The 21,374-nt window shown below is 49.2% G+C and overlaps 7 protein-coding genes and 1 non-coding gene across 8 annotated transcripts; 3 read left to right on the top strand and 5 right to left on the bottom strand.

Moving 5' to 3' along the window:
• Window positions 1-1,725: 1,725 nt before the first annotated feature.
• Window positions 1,726-2,471, top strand: VFPPC_01179 (snoRNP protein (gar1); the record flags this gene model as incomplete). Its single annotated transcript, XM_018281053.1, has 2 exons — window positions 1,726-1,792; window positions 1,906-2,471. The coding sequence occupies 2 exons, from the start codon at window positions 1,726-1,728 to the stop codon at window positions 2,469-2,471; spliced, it is 633 nt and encodes a 210-aa protein (XP_018149564.1).
• Window positions 2,472-3,767: 1,296 nt separating this feature from the next.
• On the top strand, window positions 3,768-4,361 carry VFPPC_01178 (hypothetical protein; the record flags this gene model as incomplete). The annotated part of the gene is made up of 2 exons (XM_018281052.1): window positions 3,768-4,261; window positions 4,322-4,361. The coding sequence occupies 2 exons, from the start codon at window positions 3,768-3,770 to the stop codon at window positions 4,359-4,361; spliced, it is 534 nt and encodes a 177-aa protein (XP_018149563.1).
• A 954-nt stretch (window positions 4,362-5,315) lies between these two features.
• On the bottom strand, window positions 5,316-5,425 carry VFPPC_17240. Its single transcript has one exon. It is a non-coding gene; the product is annotated as a tRNA-Met (tRNA).
• Window positions 5,426-6,307: 882 nt separating this feature from the next.
• On the bottom strand, window positions 6,308-8,226 carry VFPPC_01177 (zinc homeostasis factor 1; the record flags this gene model as incomplete). Its single annotated transcript, XM_018281051.1, has 3 exons — window positions 6,308-7,822; window positions 7,906-7,989; window positions 8,089-8,226. The coding sequence occupies 3 exons, from the start codon at window positions 8,224-8,226 to the stop codon at window positions 6,308-6,310; spliced, it is 1,737 nt and encodes a 578-aa protein (XP_018149562.1).
• Window positions 8,227-13,251: 5,025 nt separating this feature from the next.
• On the bottom strand, window positions 13,252-13,758 carry VFPPC_15312 (hypothetical protein; the record flags this gene model as incomplete). Its single annotated transcript, XM_018293065.1, has 2 exons — window positions 13,252-13,442; window positions 13,683-13,758. The coding sequence occupies 2 exons, from the start codon at window positions 13,756-13,758 to the stop codon at window positions 13,252-13,254; spliced, it is 267 nt and encodes an 88-aa protein (XP_018149561.1).
• A 1,601-nt stretch (window positions 13,759-15,359) lies between these two features.
• On the top strand, window positions 15,360-15,915 carry VFPPC_15311 (hypothetical protein; the record flags this gene model as incomplete). The annotated part of the gene is made up of 2 exons (XM_018293064.1): window positions 15,360-15,604; window positions 15,648-15,915. The coding sequence occupies 2 exons, from the start codon at window positions 15,360-15,362 to the stop codon at window positions 15,913-15,915; spliced, it is 513 nt and encodes a 170-aa protein (XP_018149560.1).
• Window positions 15,916-16,566: 651 nt separating this feature from the next.
• Window positions 16,567-16,845, bottom strand: VFPPC_18744 (hypothetical protein; the record flags this gene model as incomplete). Its single annotated transcript, XM_018281050.2, has 1 exon — window positions 16,567-16,845. One exon carries the CDS (start codon window positions 16,843-16,845, stop codon window positions 16,567-16,569), a length of 279 nt encoding a protein of 92 aa, XP_018149559.2.
• A 396-nt stretch (window positions 16,846-17,241) lies between these two features.
• On the bottom strand, window positions 17,242-17,802 carry VFPPC_15310 (hypothetical protein; the record flags this gene model as incomplete). The annotated part of the gene is made up of 1 exon (XM_018293063.1): window positions 17,242-17,802. The coding sequence occupies one exon, from the start codon at window positions 17,800-17,802 to the stop codon at window positions 17,242-17,244; it is 561 nt and encodes a 186-aa protein (XP_018149558.1).
• Between the last annotated feature and the right edge of the window lie 3,572 nt (window positions 17,803-21,374).

Genomic DNA, 21,374 nt, shown 5'->3' with positions numbered 1-21,374 from the left:
GTCATGTGGGCTGTGTGAGCAATTGAGCACTTGACATCCGATTTTTGTTTGCAAGTCCGCGCTGGTGTTCTGAAGTTGTATTTCCCATGGTTTCTTGAAAAAGTAAAATACATGCTGTGAACTGTAGCAGTGACGCGTCAAATACAATCTTCATCCACCCTTCGTCAACAGGATACCCTCGTAGTGGTAACAAAACATCAAGAGCCCCCAGTACTTTCTGAGCAAACTTGCTCCATGTAGGCCTCCAGTCCGTGGCATGCACTGCTCATGGCCTCCATTCTCCGACGCTTAGCCTGCCTACGTCCCAAGACGCGTATTTGCATATTATGCTTAGCCAAGCTTCGTCGAATCGTTTGATCAGAGACCTTGACATCACGGGAACCAGAAGCATGAAGAAGACGTTGGCAAGGAGTCAAGTGTTTTCGGCTTCCGCTCCTTCGATGTGTGGGTAAATGTCATCTGGATCCAACTCGAATACCTTACGAGGCTTCTTGTTACCCTCCTGTTTCTTTGAAGTTGTCGGCTTACTTCGACCTGTTCGGGGGCGACCGGATTCCAAAACCTCATTGCCTTGGTCGTGGCTGATTCCGACGAAGTCGAATATCTCGTCTCTTGAATATTCTAGACCGGCGTATTCGCAGTATGAGTAGATACCTAATACTTTGCTTCTCTTGGGCGTATCAGGTTCAGGAGAATCCATTGTCGTTGGGGCAGTAGCTCAAAAAGGTTGGAAGATATATAGTGTCCAAACTACTAGAATGGGGTGGTCGGTGTATGTCGAGAGTTTTCCTATCAACCCATTTTATACAAGGAACCAAATATCCGATGTCAATGTTGTCACGTAGATCAGCCACAGCTGCAACCTCTTTGGGCAATGTCAACAACAATACCATTCCCTTTTAGCAACTTTCTGTGGGAGTGTTACATCATCATTGCGACAGTCACAAGGCCGCGCGAAACAACAACGATCGACAATTAAAGCAGGGACCATACTTGTAAAATCGCGATTTGCAGATCGCTCACCATGCGCAGAATCTGCGTGCCTGTGAAAATAGGAGCATTCAAGTAGAAGTTGTTTCCAGTGGCGATCCATGGCACATTTTCTGTGCCTGTGGCTTTACGATGAGTTCTCATGATCGTGGCTTCGACGAGCCATATTCGCGTAAGAGTGGTCTGACCCTTCAATGTTGCGCCAAGGTGTTGGCGAGGAAGCTACGATGCGGTCCGTGAAAGAGTTGGACGAGGTTGTGGTCCATCAGACTCTTTGACTGGTGCTCAACATCCCTGGCGGACTAAGCACGCGGCGAAAACATTGGACCTCTGCTCAAGCCATGTCTGAAGCGCTGGCTACGATACGATGGTTGATTGTACATTAGAAAAAAGCCGGAACATAGGTGTAAGAAAGATGTATAATACACATGCATTTGCAATTCATCAAATTAAATTCACAATTCATCAGATCACCTTCCCAGCATGTCGATTCACACAATTTACACATCTACAATAGGGTAAGCCAGATGGATCCTAGCCGAACCCCTGCCCGCTGCCCCACTATCCACGGAAGCATGTCTCTCAACCAATCAGCAGCGCCAATGGACGAACTGCGGAAAAAATAAAATTCCTGTGCAGGCTATTCCAGCCCAAAAAGTTTCTCTGCAGAGAAAAAGTCAAGTCGGTATAATCGCACCCTCACAGCAGCAACCACTGTATTTCCGCAACACAAAAATGTCATTCAGAGGCGGCCGTGGCGGCGGCTTTGGCGGTCGAGGAGGTGGCGGCGGTGGTTTCAGAGGTGAGTAGCAATTTTTTCCATGGTTGTCCTGCATGTGTAGCCTCGCAATTCGCATTTGTGGGAGACGCATGGAGAAACTTGCTGTGCAAAAAAAACTGACAAGAACATGGTAGGCGGACGAGGTGGCGGCTTCGCACCGGCCGGACCACCTGCTGAGGTTCAGGAAATGGGAACCGTCGAACACGCTGTCGAAGGCGAAATGTTTTGCCGCTCATCAAACGTCAAAGTCCCGTACTTCAACGCCCCGATCTATCTCGAGAATAAGACCCCCATTGGCAAGGTCGACGAAGTGCTTGGACCCATCAACGAAGTGTACTTTACGATTAAACCTCAGGAGGGTATCGTGGCGACGAGTTTTAAGGCTGGTGATAAGGTCTTCATCGGAGGTGACAAGTTGCTGCCGCTGGAGAAGTTCTTGCCCAAGCCAAAGGTTGCGGGGGAGAAGAAGCCCAAGAGGGCGGGTGGTGCTCGTGGTGGACGTGGAGGTGGTGGCCGCGGAGGACCTCGCGGCGGTGCTCGCGGCGGCTTTGGCGGACGAGGAGGCCGTGGTGGTGGTGGTTTCTCAAGGGGAGGCAGTCGTGGTGGTTTTGGCGGTAGGGGAGGCGGTGGATTCAGCGGTGGTCGGGGAGGTGGCCGTGGTGGAGGTGGTGGTTTCCGAGGACGGGGACGTGGTTTCTAAGATTTTGCAGTCCTTGGGCACTGGATGGCGACGAAGTGAAAAGATCAAAGTACTGAATTTGTGTGTATGCCATGTCTGGTCTTGGGGGTTACCATGGGAACACATGATGGGCGTTTAACGGATAGATTCTCTTGGTTAGTTGGGTGGAAGTGGTTGCGAGATGTTTATATCGGCAGACGAACGCATCTACCCATGTGGCTAGGAGGATTTTGCTTTTGGGATAATGGAATCTATTGAGCACTATACCTGTGGTGTTGGTGTGACGTGATGTGACGGGCTGGGGTGACTGCTAACTGTGGTGGGATTTCTATGCGTGTGATGAATGCATTTTGACTCCTAATATTGCTAGTATCAGCTGACTCGGAGAGCGGCAAAGTTGTTGAAGTCGGAACAACGTAACATCCTGAATTGATGTCTCTGAATGTGCTAGATGTACCCCAAATGTCTCATAGTTGGTAGCGTTTGGGGTTGGCACTGGCAAGCTGTCACGAGCATAGGCTCGGTCTTCCAGTTACTGAATGCCCAGGTACTTACCAGCTTGTACCAATTGCTCAGAGTTATCGTCTCTTGAAGACGCTTGAATGACAGCACAGGCACCCGTGATGTCTGTCTCATCAGTTAACAAGGCTTAGCCATTCCCAAGACTTTACCTCAAACACAAGCGACATTCATTCATATTAAAAGTTCCGCATCCTGGGCAACACTACACCTTAGTACACTTTGGCGGTTTCAACTGCCTCAGCTGTACCGTGCTGTATGACTACGTTTGCAACCGAGTGAGTAATGGTAGCCTTGAACGAAAACCACAACCCACAGAACCCCCAAGGCGCAGGCGAGCTCGTTTATTTGGGGCGAACACTGCAGATGGGACAACCTTCTCCGTACTAAACGATGAAGTTTGGGCGGGTGAGGCTGTACGGTCAGCTGAGCTATACTAAACTCGGAATGTCTCGACGATGGACGATTCAGTACTCCGCCTCGGTTATGGAGACCCGTTGCCAATTCAAATGGAATGTTCTGAGCAGCCTTCTAGAGCGCCATTTTCACTTCTCGAAGCTAAAACTCACCTTAGACGGATAGCAGGTATTGAGAATGGACGTCCCAACTAGAAACGAAGACCTGCCCTCGTATGACGAATGCACCAGCAGTAACAACAACCACTCAAATGACCTAGTTCCGCAAGAAACGCTCTGCATCTCCGATAGATTCATTCGGTCCAATGATCCCCTCGGACCGCCTCTCTACGAATTTTCCCACCACCTCAACTCCCTAAAGGAAACAGACCGGAAAGTCGTCATGGAGAAACTCCAGCTTCAAGTCCGCACAACCGAAGGCGAACCAACCATTAAATCTCGTAACCGTGTGCTGTTCCACCTAAAACACCCGAAAAAAGGCGAAATGTGCATGTTCCCATACCAAGCTGAGTCGCAGTCACGCCAGACTCTGGGAAACATGGGCATTGAGAGGTCGGACGCGGTGTTTAAGACCGGGAGGCGGTTTCGGTTTGTGCCGGCGAAATGGGGCGCGGACAGACGGCTGAGAAAGGAAGGGAAGCAGGTTTTATTTGAGGCCGCAGAGAATACGGGACACAGGAGGAACGGGGTGGTTTGGGAATGGAGGAACGGGGATGGTGAGCTGGTGGCGAGGGAGTTGTTTCGTGATGGGGAGCTGAGCTTGGGGGTGACGGCGGCGATGACGGCGCGGGAGAGGGATGCGCTTGTTGCGGCGTGGTATTTGAGGATATGGTGGATTCGGGGGGAGGAGACGTATGAGAGGCCGAAATTTAGGGAGCAAGGTATGTTGCTGTGTTTTCGTTTGTTTGATAAGATGTGGTGATGCTAATGGTGTAGTGAATCGGGTGTTGCACTCCAAGAATGGACCGCTTGCTGAATACCAGCTATGAATGGGGAAATGGGGAGAAGGTATGGTGGCTTTATTGCCGTGCTGTTGATCATGGTGTTTCTAACCTTGTGTTTAGGTTTGTTTGGATGTCTGGGTTATGATTGAACTGATTTAATTTGCATTGAGTTGCTGGCGAGCTGCTTTGTTCTTCATTGGCATAGGGAGCTTGGTGTAAGTGATGATGAGGGGAGGTATTATACTACATTACCTAGTTTACGTTTGATATGTTAGCGGATGGCTACGGTTGGCCGAATTTATGAGCACATGCCAACACTTAACATGTACATGAAGAGAATAGTTTCCAGCATTTGACTTGGCCTAGTCTGCGTAGTCTTGGAATTTCGCGGACTGACAACTCCAAGTCCTCTCGGCGAGATAGCAGATATCACCACTTCCCTTTGTGATCATTTATTTGTTCAATTTCCGCCAAAACGTCCATGTTGCCTTGACATTTTAGAGCCAACAAAATTTCCGTTCTCGTCCCTCACCTCACAAGGAGATACGTATATACCAGTCTGTGGTGAAAAGTATTTGCCCACATCTAAGTACCCAGGTATATATACTACTAACACATCTCAGTATGGTCCAGCATACAATGCGATACGCGATACCCTTCTCTTGTTCAATTACTTTTGACCCAGCAGTGTAGATGTAACGCTTACACCAATATTCCGCATATTCTCAAAGTAATCCCATTCATACCACAGCCCGTACTATAACATTTTGAATGGACTTCACGCCCCAGCAATTCCTTTAACTTCCTTCACAGCCCTCAAACTTTGACCACAATACTCCGTACTCTCAAAAAAACAAGCAACACAAGTCAATGCCACCATCACCCACAAACCCTACCAGACTCAAACAGATAAGCCCCACCAAACTAAACCAAACCAAACCACCAAAAGAGGACCAAAAAAATCCACTCAATGAGCAAAAAATAAATGTCCTCAGCGAGACTCGAACTCGCGACCTTTGGATGGCCCAGATTATTCATCTGATCATAAACAACAATTTATGAGACCAACGCGCTAAACCAACTGCGCCATGAAGACGTTGATTTGTTGACGACCCGATGGCTTATTGTATCCTATTCGGCTTTAGGCGCTGGAGCGATTGTCAATTCCGAAGCCTCGCTTGCGATTTTTTGACCAGTAGATGATCTATACGAATGGGGCTCTATTTTCAGCAAGATGAAGGGGGTTTTATGGGAGCGTCTTGCATACATGGTGACAGGACTGGGGCTGAAGGTTGGGACAGGGCGCAAGGAGGATGCTTGATTGTGCAGCATATGGAACAATTTCTCAGCGAGATTAGCCTCGAGTCATTGATGTCAAGGGACTTGAAAGTTTACGATAGTTGTTCGTGGTCTAAATTCGCGAAACTAGGAGACCGCTGTTACCACGCCCCAGACAGTTCAAACTTCACTTTTGAAGAACAGTCGCCTCCTCATCCACGAGTCTCTTACAAATTGAAAGCCATATTTTACGGAATAGATCGCTTTTGAGCTATTTTCATCTACTACCGTCTTCCTCATATCAAAGAGTAACGGTGCTCTTCGCTACTGAACCTAGTACAGACCTCCATCATATAATGAACCTTGACAGAGATAGATGACGACAACAAACAAGACCCGCTGTAGCTCCTTGAAACGCCCGTGTTGACCAGAAAATTGCAAAAACAAAGTCCCAGAAAAATGGTGTAATGAAGGTGGCTATCAATTAATATGGTTTGTATTAGTTTGTGCTTCAACACCATGAAGCAGGAAGCGATCCCAATAGCATCGCTTGGGGGAACAGTGCATAGCCCCTCCCCTGTCTCTAAATCTTTTGTGCCTGGTAGGTGGCACTTCGCCCAAATGTAAACGGCAGATTTTATGGGCTAACAAGTTTTAAAACAAAAGGAAAGGCAAAAGGATGCTTTGATTAGTTTCGAATTTAGTGTTGATGACTCGCATCATCACCGCCCTGAGTTGTCTCGCTACCGCGGCGACTCGATGATGCTTTGGACGAAGAGTCGCCGGGGGGGCAGCAACCCTCTGCCTGGCAGTCATCGATACATTCTAGTAGGCAGGCGTTCTCGCCGGTACCGTCTAATCCTCCGTCCATCCGCAAGGCTGCCGCGTCCCCTGCATGTCGGTGTTGTCGATCCAAACAAAACTCGGGTTGAATGGTAGCACTATGGATGCCGTATCCATGGAGGCACTTCCTGGCTCTCTTGGCGAGTTGCATGTATTTTTCGCCGCTGTGCTCATTAATGGGAAACGCCACTTGCAGGTGCATGCTGGCAACCACCTTGGTGTCGGACAATTGCCATACATGAATGTGGTGACAGCTGACGACACCGGGAAGACCTTCAATGTCTTGGCGAATGTCTTGGATGCTAATGTTCTCAGGAGTGGCCTGAAGCAAGACCCTAGCGGTAGCACGGGTCAGGGGGATGGACGTCTTGAGAATAATGGCCGTGATAAGGAGAGACACAGCCGGATCGCAATACAGCTTGCCCGGCCAGTCGGTCAGCCAAATGACGAGGGCGGTGACAATGACGCCGACGTTACCCAATGCATCACCTAAAACGTGTAACATCATGGCGTTCATGCCCATGTCAGCGTGATTGTGACCGCTGGCCTTGGCTCCGGCCTTTCTGGGCAGCGTATGGTTGTGGCCGTCGTGCACACTCGAATCTCGGCGGGGCCGTTTGTGTGAGTGTGAGTGTGAGTGCGAGTGCGAGTGGCCAATGGCTCCGTTGTTCCCCTTGCCACCGCCCGCGAGCAGCGGTGATTCTTCGTTGACGTCGGTTTCCGAGTCGCCGATCAGAGCATCTTCACTGGTGTCGCTGTCGGCGATGAGACCGGCTCCCGAGGATGCGGCAAGACTAGCTGCAATAATGTCCTGACGGAAACTGGCTGGATGGATGCTCATGTCCTCGATGCTCTGGAAGCGCGAGTGCCCGCTCTTACTGGAGCGTCGTCGGGCACGCCCTCTAGACTGAGCAGCACCCAACCGGTTTCTACTGTTTGATTCCTCTCGGCCGGTGTTGTCATCTCCGAATCGGATGCGACGAGACGTCTCGGGACTCGTGTTCCCAGCTCGTCTTGTAATGACTTCGGGGAGGACATCCCCTACAGCGCCTTCCTCGTTAGCGACAGTGCGGCGGAGGTTGTCCGTGTCCGAGGAGGCTCCCTCCTGGACAGCGTGGCTATGGTCGTGGTGATCATGATCATGGTCATGGCCCTCTTCTTCATCACCATGAGAATGTCCGTGGCCACCAAGCACAACAAATCCAAGTAGATTGGATGCCAGACCGGCACACCCGACAATGAGAATGAGCTTAGGTTGGTTGATCTCGGGGGGTTCAACAAATCGGGTCAGGGCCTCAAGAATGATGGAGACGCATAGAGCGATGAGGAAGACGGCATTGAAGAAGGCACCCAAAATTTCGGCACGAACCCACTGTAATTTGTGTCATTAGCAAGCAGTCGGTATAGGTTTTGGTATTTTGAAGGGATGACACCGATGCCGATGTGCAGACGTACTCCGAATGTAAATTCGTCGGTTGTTTCTTTCTGTGCGGCGACAACAGCCCATAATCCGATGACGAGGGAGATGATGTCGTTGAGCTGTGTGGCGAATATTAGCGATGATGTCAAGATGGCATCCCACACCAAACAAGAACAAAACAAACCAAACCAGGTCTTAGGTTTGGAAAGGGAACATACCATGTGAAACGCATCCGCAGTTAAAGCCAGTGAGTGAGCAAGGAAACCGCAAATCAACTCGAGCAAGAAAAAGGCCGTGTCAATAGCAATCATGACCTTGATGCGAGTGCTCTTGGACCAGGCCATCTTGGCGCCCATGTTGGCTAGCCGAAAGCAGTGAAGGAACAGTTTTCGACGTGGTTGACGGTGCGAGCGACGCTGGTAATGCGTAACCCAGCAGCCGGGCGTTGGATTCTCGCAATTCTGCAACTCGACTCGATAATTGTTGGTGATGCGGCGGTCGTGGCGGAGGAAAGAAGAAGAGAGGAGGGTCTGGTCAAGTCTGGTCAAGTACTTTTTGGTCGCGGCGACGGGACGGGATCGAAGATCAAATGGAATCGAATGGCACCACGCACTAGACGTATGGTATGGTACATACGTAAGTACTTAAGTATTGATGGATCAATTGATGGTGGCGTGCTTCTGGCCTTTCTGGCTGGAGCGTCTGGGGCAGTGCCTGCCGTGCTGTTTTAAGTTGAGAGCATCGAGTCGGGTCTGGTCTGGTCTGGTCTGGTACAGCCAATACCAGTCTGGTTCCAAGTTGGCAGTACAAAGTACAAGTACCTGTACCTACAACCATCTCTCTTGGTGGGACCAAGATTCACTCTGGCCTGGTCTTCTCTCCCCTCAAGTGCTCATCTTCGCATCTCCTCTCTCCCCTCTCTCAACCTGTCGTGTTCCCGGTCGAAATCTTGTCCCCCGAGCTGCTCTGCTTTGCCGTGTTTCGACTGCAAGTTGCTCCGTATGTCTTTGATTGCTTCAACATACCCATGCTTCATTATTTGATGTCCCGTCTCTGCTGCATGTGCCACGCTAGCCTCACTGCAAGCTCGTCGACCATTATGCTGCATGATGCAACCCTCCACCGCGCTAATGATGCGAGAGTTTGCCGCTGAGGATCCCTCGCAAGGGTTTGGCTTTCTCGAAGACAGTGCCCTGCATCCATACCGACATGGAGGCCTTGGTGCCCTCGAAGCATGTCGCCCTGGTCTCGGAAATCGAGCACGGATCAGCACAACACAACGAGTCCAACAGACCTACTCGGTAGGTTAGGCCAATTCTCACGACGGAATGGCCCACTATAAGTCTAATTAATGGGTGTGTATTACGGAGTAATCGACGAGCATGTCCAATAGAGTATTTTGCACAGACCCAATCGCAACATCGGGGGGCAGATTCCGGGAGGGAATAGCATCAACTATTTGGGTCCGTGTGCGTGGAGTTTAGCAACCTCACGGGGTCCGTACCCAGACGTTCCACCAGTGCGGTACGGTGTTGGTTTTCAACAAAAGAGCTGCTCTGTTCGTCGGCGCACAGCGTATTTGGTGGTCTGAACGTGGTACGTAGAGTTTGTTTGTCTAAGTGCCATCCACAAACCTTGTTCCTATCTGACATCACACTGGCATGAGACGTCGCATCATTTTCAACTTCGCGTTCCGTCCATAATCAATATCCCCCAACTGAATGCCAGCGGACACACAGCAATAATACTGAAGAATCAGACAGAGTTTCTAGGTGTTTTAACCCGCCCACTGCTACACTACTGCCCCTAGGTAGGAAGGACGAGAGAAAGCCTAAATAATCAACCCTTCATCTTCTGCCCCGTATAGCTCGGGAGTACAGTCCTACCTGAAGGCGCCAAAATAAGATGTATGGAAGCAACTTCGTTACGGTGAAGAAGAGCCTGGCGCTTCTTCCGGTCATGATTACATGCTCCGACCCAGACTGGCAAGACCCGTTTCTTCGAAAGTCTTACACAGTTGATGCTACATGAGATAATTCTGGCACAGGCCCGGAAAACACTTCAGTATCTGCGGTGTTGCGACGAGATATTACGTACGGAACAGGGGCTTGATCGTCCTCAGACCTGCGTATTAAATGTCGCCTAAGCCTGGTTCCTTTCACATGAATGTCGTACGACTGGTTGTTGGCTTACCGTTATCAACCCAAGGACAATCTTGCCATCAAATTCTACCATCTGTTTGGATGCAAGCCGGCCCCTCTGTTACCAAAGTAGCAGAGCGTGCAGATCTGGAACATTGTGAGCAGATACATGCAGCAAGGATGTTACAATTTCAAGCACACGTCCTGTTCGTCTGGGTGTTTCCATCACCATCATTCTAGGCTGCTGGATTCCTTGCCAACTGAACCGATGTGCAACCTTCAATTCAGCCATGCTTGCAACATCCGGGAGACTCGAGGCAATCAAAACTATTTTAGGAGTCGGTGCTCTGAGCGCCGGCTCACTTGGCCATGCCCTCAGCTTCTGGGCAGCCCTGCCCAACCATGTTTCAAGCCACCACCGGCATGGCGTTTTAACTAATCTTTCGCCACGACGGGTGATGCATGTTGTTGCTCCCGGTTTCCGAGCCAGACCCATCCATTAGTGGAGCCTCACTTGTTCAGGAACAAAGAGACTAGAGCGCAGGCAGGGACATGATTTCTAGAGTTGCGAGAACTACAGTCAAAATGCCGTTGGCATGTATTAGTGCAGAAGACTTACGATTCCACCGAATTCAAGTGACGTTCAAGCAGAACGAGAATACCGGCAGTTTCGAATGACGCAGGACGAGATAAAGTGACTCTCATCTCCGGAAGAAGCAAACTGATCACTCTGATCCAAACAAGGCCAAGTCACACCCGCCTCTTGGCTGGCTTGCACTCTACCATCGTGACACCTCACCTTTCCCGGCATGTTGCACAGCATTAACCCTTGTTGCGCTGGCTATCATAGTTCGTTCTCTACGAAATACAGACCACAGAGAAGCCCATTCTGAAAATGATTTCAGCTGGATGTTTCTGCTGACCTAACGCTGTTCACTCTCCACGTACTACTGTCTTCATTGTCGCCTTGGTGGTTGTTTGCAAGCGCCGCACATAGGGCCACAAGGAGGACATATACGCTCCACAATGGGTTGTACGAGTGCCGTTGGCGAGACAGAGCGGTCTTTGATATGACTGGAAATTATGATGCTAATCACAGAGACGTGCCGAAATTCACCAAAATTGAGACAACGGTCCAACTCTCAGAAAGAGGGCAAAAACACCACAAATTCACTTAGATCAAGATGTACTGTGATTTCAATCAGAGACAATTAGTGACACATTCCATTACCAGAGCCAATGTTGGTGCTGTTTCAGTACCTGGTGCCGGGATACGAGGATAAGACAACCGAACCGTTAATGACAACCCACAAATGGGAGTATGTGCTTCATCGATATACGCCTCAGATAATTCATAGGGGACTTTTGCATATGGCCGGTACTAAATTATCTTCGAAACAACGAGGGTCGGCTAGACTTCAAAACGCTAGAAACGCGGTACTCCTTATGTATGGCTGCACAAGTCGTCATCGTACATTTTTTAAGGCTGCGCAGTCAATATACAATAAAAATTAGGGCGATTTCAGCTACGAGCTTTCGAAGAAGCTTGCAGAATGACTTATCCGGTATTTGGATCTAGCTGACTGCCAGTTTCGCGGATGATTCGAACCGGAATCCTGTACATATGGATTTAATGCGCATTTGAGCAGACACCTACGATGCGCCGCACCCTTAGGAAGTCCGACAAAGCAGATATTGTACCTATGGGAATCTGTGGCCATTGAAGGGCAATTAAATAGCCGCCGCTGATTCTCACATCATATGAGATTCAACTTGCTCTTTGCAAAACCGCGCCTGTGATCAATGCTAAATGTATTCCTCTAGATTATACGGACATCAAACAAGATGAGAAGATCTGCCTTTCATTTTCAATAACAGGAGTGAGCACGTACTGGATGGTACACCGACCCAGTCTTAACCTCATTGATTCCGTATGGCATTGTCAGGTGCTCTCAACGCTCCCGGGGCACTATCAGGTTTAATGCTTGATTCCTTCCACTTAAGTCAGGGTGTCCTCGGGCTTCAAACAACACAATGTCCAATAATAGGGCAAGATGAAGCAGCCTGATCAATTTCAGCCTTCTTTGGTGGACTCTCGTCTCATCACCTCGTCGATGTTAGACTTGGCAGACACGATGGTTGACTCTAGAGGCATCACTCTGGGGCGGATTTCGAACTACAGCTCACATATCCCACTTGCGCCGCTGATATAAGTGACAAGATAGAACTTCATATTGGCCCTGAGATATTACGACGACAATGGGCTAATATCGATTTCGACCCCCCATGACCGATGCCCTATGGTTCCAACGAGAATGCAAGATGAGTTGGCAGCTTCAATGTGGCTACCTTTGACAAGCGACCTTGATTCAATCTCTGTGTCATCATCTTCCCATTGCTCAAGCACGCTCAGCGAACTGATCCTTTCTGCTAGTCCGACAAAGCTATTCTAACGAGGGCATGAAGAATGTCGAACCATGGCAACGGATAAGACGATCTAGAAGACGTAGGTCTCTTGGTCATTACCAAAACTGTGAGGTCAGTGATCTTTTTGCCCGGAGATATGCGCAACACAACTATTGCGTCTATATCTGGTTTGGTTCGTTGCTCATAATTACGGGAGAGTGATCAACCTGGTCAACACCTGAAGCTTAAATTGCCAGCCATCCAGGCGTATCATCTTTTATTGGTCATTATTCAAGCTAAAGATAGGCATGTTGCGGGTTTCCAGAACTTTATTGTGACGTGCATTACAGATCTGTATTGTTTTGCATCTTCCTAATCCAAAGTGCAAGATTTGAGAGCCAAGGTCAGGAGGAAATCTGCTATTCATCGAGGTCTCCTTTCTAATTTGGCACAGCATGACAAAGGGCAAGCCCACAAATCTACCAAAGCTATTGGAATGCGTTTCTTTGCCCACTGAATCTCACGGCGATACGTCGAGCTTTCCCAAGTCCTCTTAACAGGTGCTCGGAGGCAGAGAGTTTCGGTATGTGGAAAGTTTAGGACCGAACTTACTTTGCAGTAATTGCAGAACTCAGAAGAGTCTTCCACGAATTGGCGCAAGCTCAGTCCATGGCGGCGGCCAATTTGTTTCAAGTTCAAGGAACCTTTCGCAATGGGCAAACCTCGGCCTGCGAGTTTCCCGTTCTTTCATGAAACCTCTTCACGAGATTCATGATTAAGGCTTTGATATCGTACCAAACCCGAATTTAAAGGCGAGTGCAAATTCGACTTTGTCTAGAATACTCTACCTGGTTCTCCCAAAGTCCTGCCCGATATTCCCGCCAGGATTACAGGGGGAATAGATGTACGGTCTTGAAAGGTGCTTCCGTGGACATAGCAGGCCGACAACCTTATGCTGGATGGCTTGAACACGATATCAATTTGCAGGCTTTCTTGTCGCCTTGAAACCTTTGCTACAAGCTTGTCTCAGCAAATACTCGGCAACTGATTGCTAATAGAAAGGAAAAGGCATGTGTGCTACTTCCTTCCTAACGACTCTTCCAACTCGCTGACCTAGTTCAATGTCAAATAGGACGTTGAATGCAAAGTCTTCGACTATCCCTCCGAGGTGAGTAGAAACGCTTAGGTGTCTGGAGAGCAATCAGAACGATTACCTACAGAAATCCACATGAACAAAGACTCGTGGGCAAAAAGAATACACAAGCTTTTAAGTTGATCAATTTTCTTTGTGGGACGGGTAAACATTTCGAGATACTCACCATGTGTGTCTGAGAAATGCATTGCCAGCTTGCGATGCCGGACAGTGGATGTCTAAAACGGCTGCTAACAAGTAGAGTAATTGTTGTTATATCATGGAAGGACGTGCCGTCAGGTGCTCTATTACTCTGTCTACATGAATTTCTCGTTGATGTGGATCAGGACATCACAGTGAGACATACTGCCGAGATCTAGATGAGCTGGATCTGAGTAATATGCAAACGGAACCCAATTTCGAAAGCAAAATCTAAGACTGCCACGACTAGACCGTACTCGTAAGCTTTTGGCATCGTGTCCAAGACAAGTGAATTCCAGAACTGAAATTTTGGTCATCACTTGGACTATACTATTCGGTAGCCGTCTTATTTCCTGATTACGATATGAGAAGCTGCGGAAGTTTAACACGCCGTGACATACAACCACCAAAGCAGTGGTGTATGTTTTAGGACACTTCTGATGATGAAGTCTTCTTTAACGAGGACACACTGGATTTTGGTACGTTTCATCAGCCTTGCTCCGTTGAGGCGTTTCTCTCAATTCGAGAATTCGAGGGTATATACATGACAACGACGCAAAAGCGGCTTTCGATTCGGTCGACATCGCCGAGGGAGATTCTTCGACGTTCACATACAGGAGCAGTGATGCATGTAATCTACAGGAACATAAGTGTCAGCATGTCCTATGTTGAAAGTATATGCAAGAGTTGTGGTATTGAAGGTGACGACTCGGTATGTTTGAGCATCGTGGACGATTTCCTGGTCATTTACAACCGGAGGACCGCGTTGGATAGTGTCAATCTTTGCCTGTTTGACGATTTGGCATGTCCAAAGAGAAAATCATGCCAGGAGCGCCAGGTTTTCTTCTTCATAACTCAGAGGACGGAGATTCCCCAATTCCAGTTCAAAAAGCTGCTGGTGGTTGCAAGACAGGTAGGCAGTAATTAGTTATGACTAGAGCCCAGAGCTTGCCGCTTAATCCAAGAAGTAATACAATTTAATCTTAATTTTGACAATGTAATAGAACCATCTCCCGGAGCCATTCTCCAAATCGCCCAGGGCAGGGAGGGCAGGGAGCGACAATCCGTCATGTGTAAAACGCAAAGGGTCTGAGATCTGACCAGCGAGCGTATCATGTCATCATGGCTATTCCATTCACACAAAACCGTTTTTGACAAAATTCCATATGACAATTCGTAATACCAGGGTTAGGGCACTATATCCGGCAACAAGACAGGTTCACATTACCGACGATGTTTTGGAACTCTCTGACAGGTCAAAAAACTCGCAGACCATGGTTTTTTCAGCTCGCGACGCATTTGACATTGAACCAATTGATGTGGTCCTTGTCAAGGACACGTCTTCCCGTGATAATAAAACACACAGATGCTCGCGAACCATGGACCCGAGCTTAGAGGAACTCCATCATGATGAAACACCAGCACATCTGCCTCTTGAGAAAGCCGTGCTCTTCTAACCAATTATGGTGCTGCATGCTGGACAATTCCAGACAGGGTCGAAGATCCTACAGAGCCGCACTCCCAATCCCCTTGCCCAGACTTGCTCCGGTGTTAGCCTCATAGGGAGGGTGCGGGGAAGCTGAGAGCTTGAAGAACCACAGAAAGGGGGATGGATGGGTGGATGGGAAGAAGGCACAGTACATCTCATTCAAAGGTGTACAAAGTGAACTTGTACCTTGGATCATTGCTTTGCGGTTCGGCAACAGGGTGTGAAATAGGTGAGAGGAGCATACATATTTCAGCCTCAGCGGATGGGGTAAAGGAGCCTCGCCGTCTTGGATTCTTGGACCTGGAGTTTCATCGGCGATATGAGTATTTTTGGTGTCGTTTTTTTTGCCTTCGGGATGAGCTGATGCATCATCATGTTCCATCATGAACGCGTCTTCTTCGCGTAAAGTGGTCCAATGCAAGCCAGTAGCTCAGCTGGGCTGCCCCCTTCTTCCTTGTCTGTGCCGAAGCTGGCGTTGCTAGCTTCGTTTAGAGGGCGTCGCCGTCACAGACCTGGTTGTTTAGTTTTTGGTGCAGAAACGCCAACATGTGCTTTCTCCTTCCCCCGACGAGATAATAATGGGTGGTCCCAGCCACACAGGTTTTGTGCAGCACCAAGATCGTTCTTTGGTACTGTGTTTGGCGTAGCTTGTCAAGAAACCCCGGCCAAGCGTTGAGTTAGCCTTCAAGTAGAATTAGCAATACGTACCTATAGTGGACCAAGATTGTAGCCGCGATCGATCCAACCTGCGGGAGGTCGCATCGATGGTGACCGTCCCGATGGTCAGGATAAACAGCAACAAGGAAAAAACAAATAATAAACAGCAAACACAAAGTGCTCCATGGCCATTAGATGAGTGATGTTATCGTCACTCCTCAAACTTGAGCCGTTGTTACGCTCCGCTGTTTATTTTGCTTCCATAGTGTCAATAGCCCTCCCTGCCAGGCGGCCAACAGCTGCAACGCACGTCGAGATGATCATTACAAGCTACCGTTTTGAACAAAGCACCGTGCACAAGAGCGGCTGATGAATAAACATCAGCACAGACAAAATGGTGCAGCAGGGCATTCGCGTGCTTACCTCGGTGACAACATTCAGCTGTTCTTCCTGCAACAAGGTTGGGGGCAGAAACCTGTTCCTGAGCCCATATTGCTGGCTCAACTTGACATTGCAATAAAGTCGAGCTGCGTCCCTGTCCGAGCTGTAGCATTACATGGTTTGGTCCGTCCACATGGCGGAGCTTAGTGCTTGTATATATGACAACATGTTCGTAATACAGGGACAAAGCCGCAACTGCCAGCAAAGCTTGGACGTTGTCTCAAGATGCTCAGGGTGACGGTGGACGGCCCGTTTCTGCAAAGCTTGCCCCAGTTTGGTTCGCAGGATCGGGTCGACGAATTCGCATCTTGAGTTCGGGAGCCCATGGGGCAGGTCTGTACATCCTGTGCGTATAAGTGTATGTGTATTGGACGGCACACTGTGAAGCCGGAATTATAGTTCGTTGTACATCCTCGTACCCTTCCACCCTTGCCAGCACAGTTGCATCGTTCAGTTGTCGATCGTTGACCCCACAAAGCAGGTGAGCAAGCATCTTGACCAGCTTCATTTTCCGTAGTCCGAAGCTGTGCAACTAATGAAGCTCGTTCTGGTCTTGTCAGCCGTGTGCGTCAACAACGCCTTGCCTTGTCTGGCCAGCCTTACTTACCCAAGTGCTGCCATTGTGCTCACTACTCCTGGTACCCATGTTTCGCGGCAGGGGAGCTCTTTAACCGTTTGTCGCAAGCTTGCGCCAATCACCCAACTAGCCAAGCCCTGTGGCCTAAGAGGATCGCTAGTTCACTGTGCCTTTCGAGCTGTAACAAGGAACGAGCACAACAAGTACATGTGACACGCGAGTTGGTGGGATGTTATGGCATGTATCGATGTCGATACAACCAACCTCTTGGCTGTTGAAGCAGCATTGATCAGTGAGAGCCTGTTTACCTGCGTTCATTGCTACCCGTCAGCGCGGCGCAGTCAGTGGATACTGAGCAAAAGTAAACCCTGACCTGGCAGCTTTTGTCCTTGCCTGTCTTGCCTGTGCAGAATTCTTCATTGATTGTGGTGGTGTGGATGAAGGTCTAAATTGTCTAAATTGGTATCGGTGGCGGAGACTTTGAGTAAAGATCGAGGATTTCAGTCTGCCATCGAAATCATCAATGCCATGTTGGTCTGAAGAATGGAGTCGCGACCCCAGAAAACATGGCAAACCATGTCTTCTCGACAACCTGCTGGCCAACTTTTCCATGTTGCAATTTCGATAATTCGCATTTGTCTCCTTCCAGATGTTGGGATCTCGAGGTTGGTTGAGTGACCTTGTTGTGGGAGTTTTCGTGTTCCTGAGTTTGGGACCGTCCCCAACCATGACAAGAAATTCTTGTAGAAGCTTGACCCTCGGTTTGACCGCTTCCAAGAGTCTGGTGGATATGACGTATATGTCCCGCTCGTCACCAGCCATTCTCCTCCGACATAACAAGTATCCGTTCTTAGTACTCCATAGGGATGTGATGAATCGACCAAACATTCCGTCTCCGCGAAAAGCCCGGTTCGGTCGGGCTTCTGCAGACCCTCTTTCATGTCATTTAGAAAATTTAATTTTTTTTATTTCTTGCCCTTCCGTGTCCCCTTCGTCAGTCCTCTCTTCTTTCATGAGGGGTCCTGGGTCCAGCCCTTCTCTGCGGAGACGAGGCGGAGCTCATGGTGGATGACGATGGTGTTTGCACAAGGGCTTGGTGGTAGTGTCTCGAGTGTATGTGGGCGGAGGCTGCGGCGAGGGCCGGTCCCTGGTCTTTTTTTGGTCGATTTGATTATCATTCTTGGAATTTGAGCCCGTGTCCTCACAATGAATGCTCTTGACGTGAGATTGCATATCGTAAGTCGTAGTCAGGGCAAACGCTCACATGGAGCACAGATGACTACACGCGATCCAATGCTCATTGTTGGCAAGTCAATTTTTGCATCGACAATAGTTCTTGACATATGCGACCAATGCTATGACTGCCCATGTCGCTTCAAGACCAACGCTTTTCGCCCGCTTCATGTTTGGCAAACAAATCGATGACAACCATATTGGGGTCCCATATTGGGGCCATGGTCAATCGATTTGTCTCCAGGGCGAGCACAACGGAGGCGCCGAATGCACGAGATGCCAGATCCAATGAAACACTGTCAGCCAGCCAGCCAGCCAGCCTCCTCCTTTCTGCTGCATTCGAAATTGGAACGACACACCTTGGGAAACAGGAAACTGTGGGCTGGTCCGGGATGAAGCTGGGGGGAGTGTATCGTTGCCCGCCGCCATACCCATGAGAGCTCCTTAGTGTCATGTAGCAATGCCTGTCCGGGCGAGGCTATTGCTGCACTTCGGCTGCATCTTATCCGCGACTGAAGACGACATCTCTCCAATGGGCATTGGTTCTATGTCAGACCAGCGTGACTGTTTCGCGTGCCTGTGGGGACGAACTGCTCCTGGCGCCTTCCAAACGCTTGACTTGACAATCTTGTTCTTGAGGCTCCGCTTCCAAATACATTCAAGATTCAGGAAAATCCAAGAGTCATTACTCCGTACCCCGTCAGAAACCAAGTAATTATGCCCGCGGCGGATATGAATTTTGGCTACCTTTTTCTTGGCTTGCCGCTCCAGACTTCCCACCCACGGCTCAACCAAGAACGGTATGCCCACGCAAATGACTTGAAGTTGCCGTACCCGTCTGCTGGCTCCGTATCATGTGCTAGGGGACATAGGCAATATTAGCACGCCGTTCCATGCAGTCTGTTAGATGTAGGCCGTAGAGTGCTTACATGCACTTGTTGGGCATACAATTTATCAACGGTAGCTCATGACTACGCAAGTAGAGAGAAGTCGGCTATGATTTTGGCCTTCTTCCCTGGCAAATATGTCAAATACTCGAGGCAATGCGTCAAGTTTGCTGCATGGCAGGCTCAGACTTGGCCCACTTCATACTCCGTGCTGGAGGCTGTTGCTCCGGCAGTGACACATTCTGAGCCGATATTTGCTGGTAGAAACCTCAGTTGGCCCGGGTATATGGAGTATTGGTGTGGACTGTTAAGAACTACTGAACTAGTATTTCCGTGTGTCGTCATTCCATGAGTGTTGCCAAATACCGATTCATGTGGTTTGTACGGAGTACTGTGCCCGTTTGTGGTGTGCCGTGTCAGACGCCCGCAAGGCTACCCTGCTAGCTAGATGTGCTGCTTTGGCAACACATGCAACTTCCTTGCTGCTTTCCGCCAGCTCCAATATAACGAGTCTCGGCAAACGGAGCCTTGTAATAGAATGAACAGTCAAAAAATTGAATCCTGTCCAGACCGCCTCACCAAGGAGGGGCATGCATAACAGTATTTTTCCTTCTGGAGGGGCCGGTAGTGGCAACAGATGAAGATTTTTTTTTTTTTTTTTTTTTCCCTCTTTTCATTCGCATTGCCCCGTCTCCAATATGTGCAGTCCGGCCCGTATCATGATGGAGAATACACCGGTCAAACAGGGTCGACGGGACGGTGGACTTGCATGAAGTGCCACAAATGAACCCCGGTCCCAAATTGATGGATTTGGCGGAAAAGCAGGCCTGTTGAGAAAAAACAGTTTTCTTGGTGCTCCGTACTCCGTACAGGCTCCATAATCAGTATGGTGAGGGAAGTCAGGCTGCCAAGGTATGTACACTCCTTGTGTTGTTGCACTTCCTCTCATATCTTCTTTGCACACAATATGCAGATTTCCCAGCGACCAGAGGTGGACAACCGACCTGTGTTGCTGTGCCAATTATTCATTCAGCGGCGAAAATGCACCCCCATAGGATTGACAGCCGCCTTGACTCAACGTATTTGGTACAGGCGCAGCCATGGACAGAGAGTTCAAGCCCCGTTCGTCTCCGTTGATTTGGTTTGATGCGATGCCAACATCTACCCAACTCGGATAATGTAACATCAGGCGCTCCGTAGTCGCGAGTTCGTTCCAAGCTAACAAATACTGCATCATGTATTACTACGGAGTAGTCCGTACTCCGTAGTCATGATATGCATCTCTCGCCATGTCCCCAGAGACTCGTCATAATTCGCTTCGCTTCTCGGCCTGCCGCAAGCCTCGCCTCACTATTGCATTCTTCATTGTTCAAAAAGTATTGCTCTACCACTGCGCATTGGCGTCATTGTGCAAGAGGGTGACACCCTGGTCTCCGAAACCCCGAAATCCTGGCAGCTGATTTCCTTCCTGGGAAGTTTTCTAGAACACTATTCCGGATTGAGACTTAGCGCCTGAACTCAAGGCCGTGTTTCAGTGCAATTTGAACATTTTTTCATTTTTAATATCTCCGTGCAGAACAAGACTTACACAGGCAGAGACCTGACGGGGCTATGGCAACCAAGCTCCTGTGTCATGTAGTCAGTTGGTCTCTTTGACCCTGTATCGACCATGCCAGTTGCTTTTCTTCGTATTTGTTCGTGACTCACCGTGTTTTGTTCCTTGTGGTAGGCTCTGTGTCCTGTGTCTCGAGCATCCAACTCCCTTCGGGCACAGCTGCATACGTAATTACAGACCAGACAGCTTGCTTTCCTCCCTCCCTGTTGAATCCGCGCGGCGTTTCTTTCGGTCCAAGAATTGCTCCTGGCGCCCCAAGCAAATGCATCATTTATGGAGCCACCAATTTACACCCATTGTCAGGTGAAGTCCCGTTGTTCATAGCTCCCCCCCGCCCCTGTGACAGCCACTTTGCACAAGGTAATCATTGAATTAATAGGCCGCTCAAATAATGGGCGGTCTACTCCGTATCCGGGACCCAGCTTGTAATGATAGCGGAAACAAGATGCCCCAGCCTTGGACCTTGTCATAAGGGAATGCCAAGTCTCCAAGTTTTTAACGAGCGTCCGGAGTGTGTTTTCACTTAACGCGGGCACGAGCCTCTGACCACGCGCCTCTTCTTCATAAAGTGTTTGCATATAGTTTCATAGTTTCCCAAGCAGACAGGAGATGCAGGCAATGCAGACCACTCCATAGTTCCACTTGTCTTAGTCAACCTTTTCAGGCTCTTGAAGACCCTGGCAGCCGAAACTGCACAGGACCCTGTCGACTCATCCAAAGAAGAA

This window comes from Pochonia chlamydosporia, chromosome 1 (assembly GCF_001653235.2).
Source record: "Pochonia chlamydosporia 170 chromosome 1, whole genome shotgun sequence".
NCBI classification, from domain to species: domain Eukaryota; kingdom Fungi; phylum Ascomycota; class Sordariomycetes; order Hypocreales; family Clavicipitaceae; genus Pochonia; species Pochonia chlamydosporia.
This window is presented reverse-complemented; position numbering and strand designations above follow the sequence as displayed.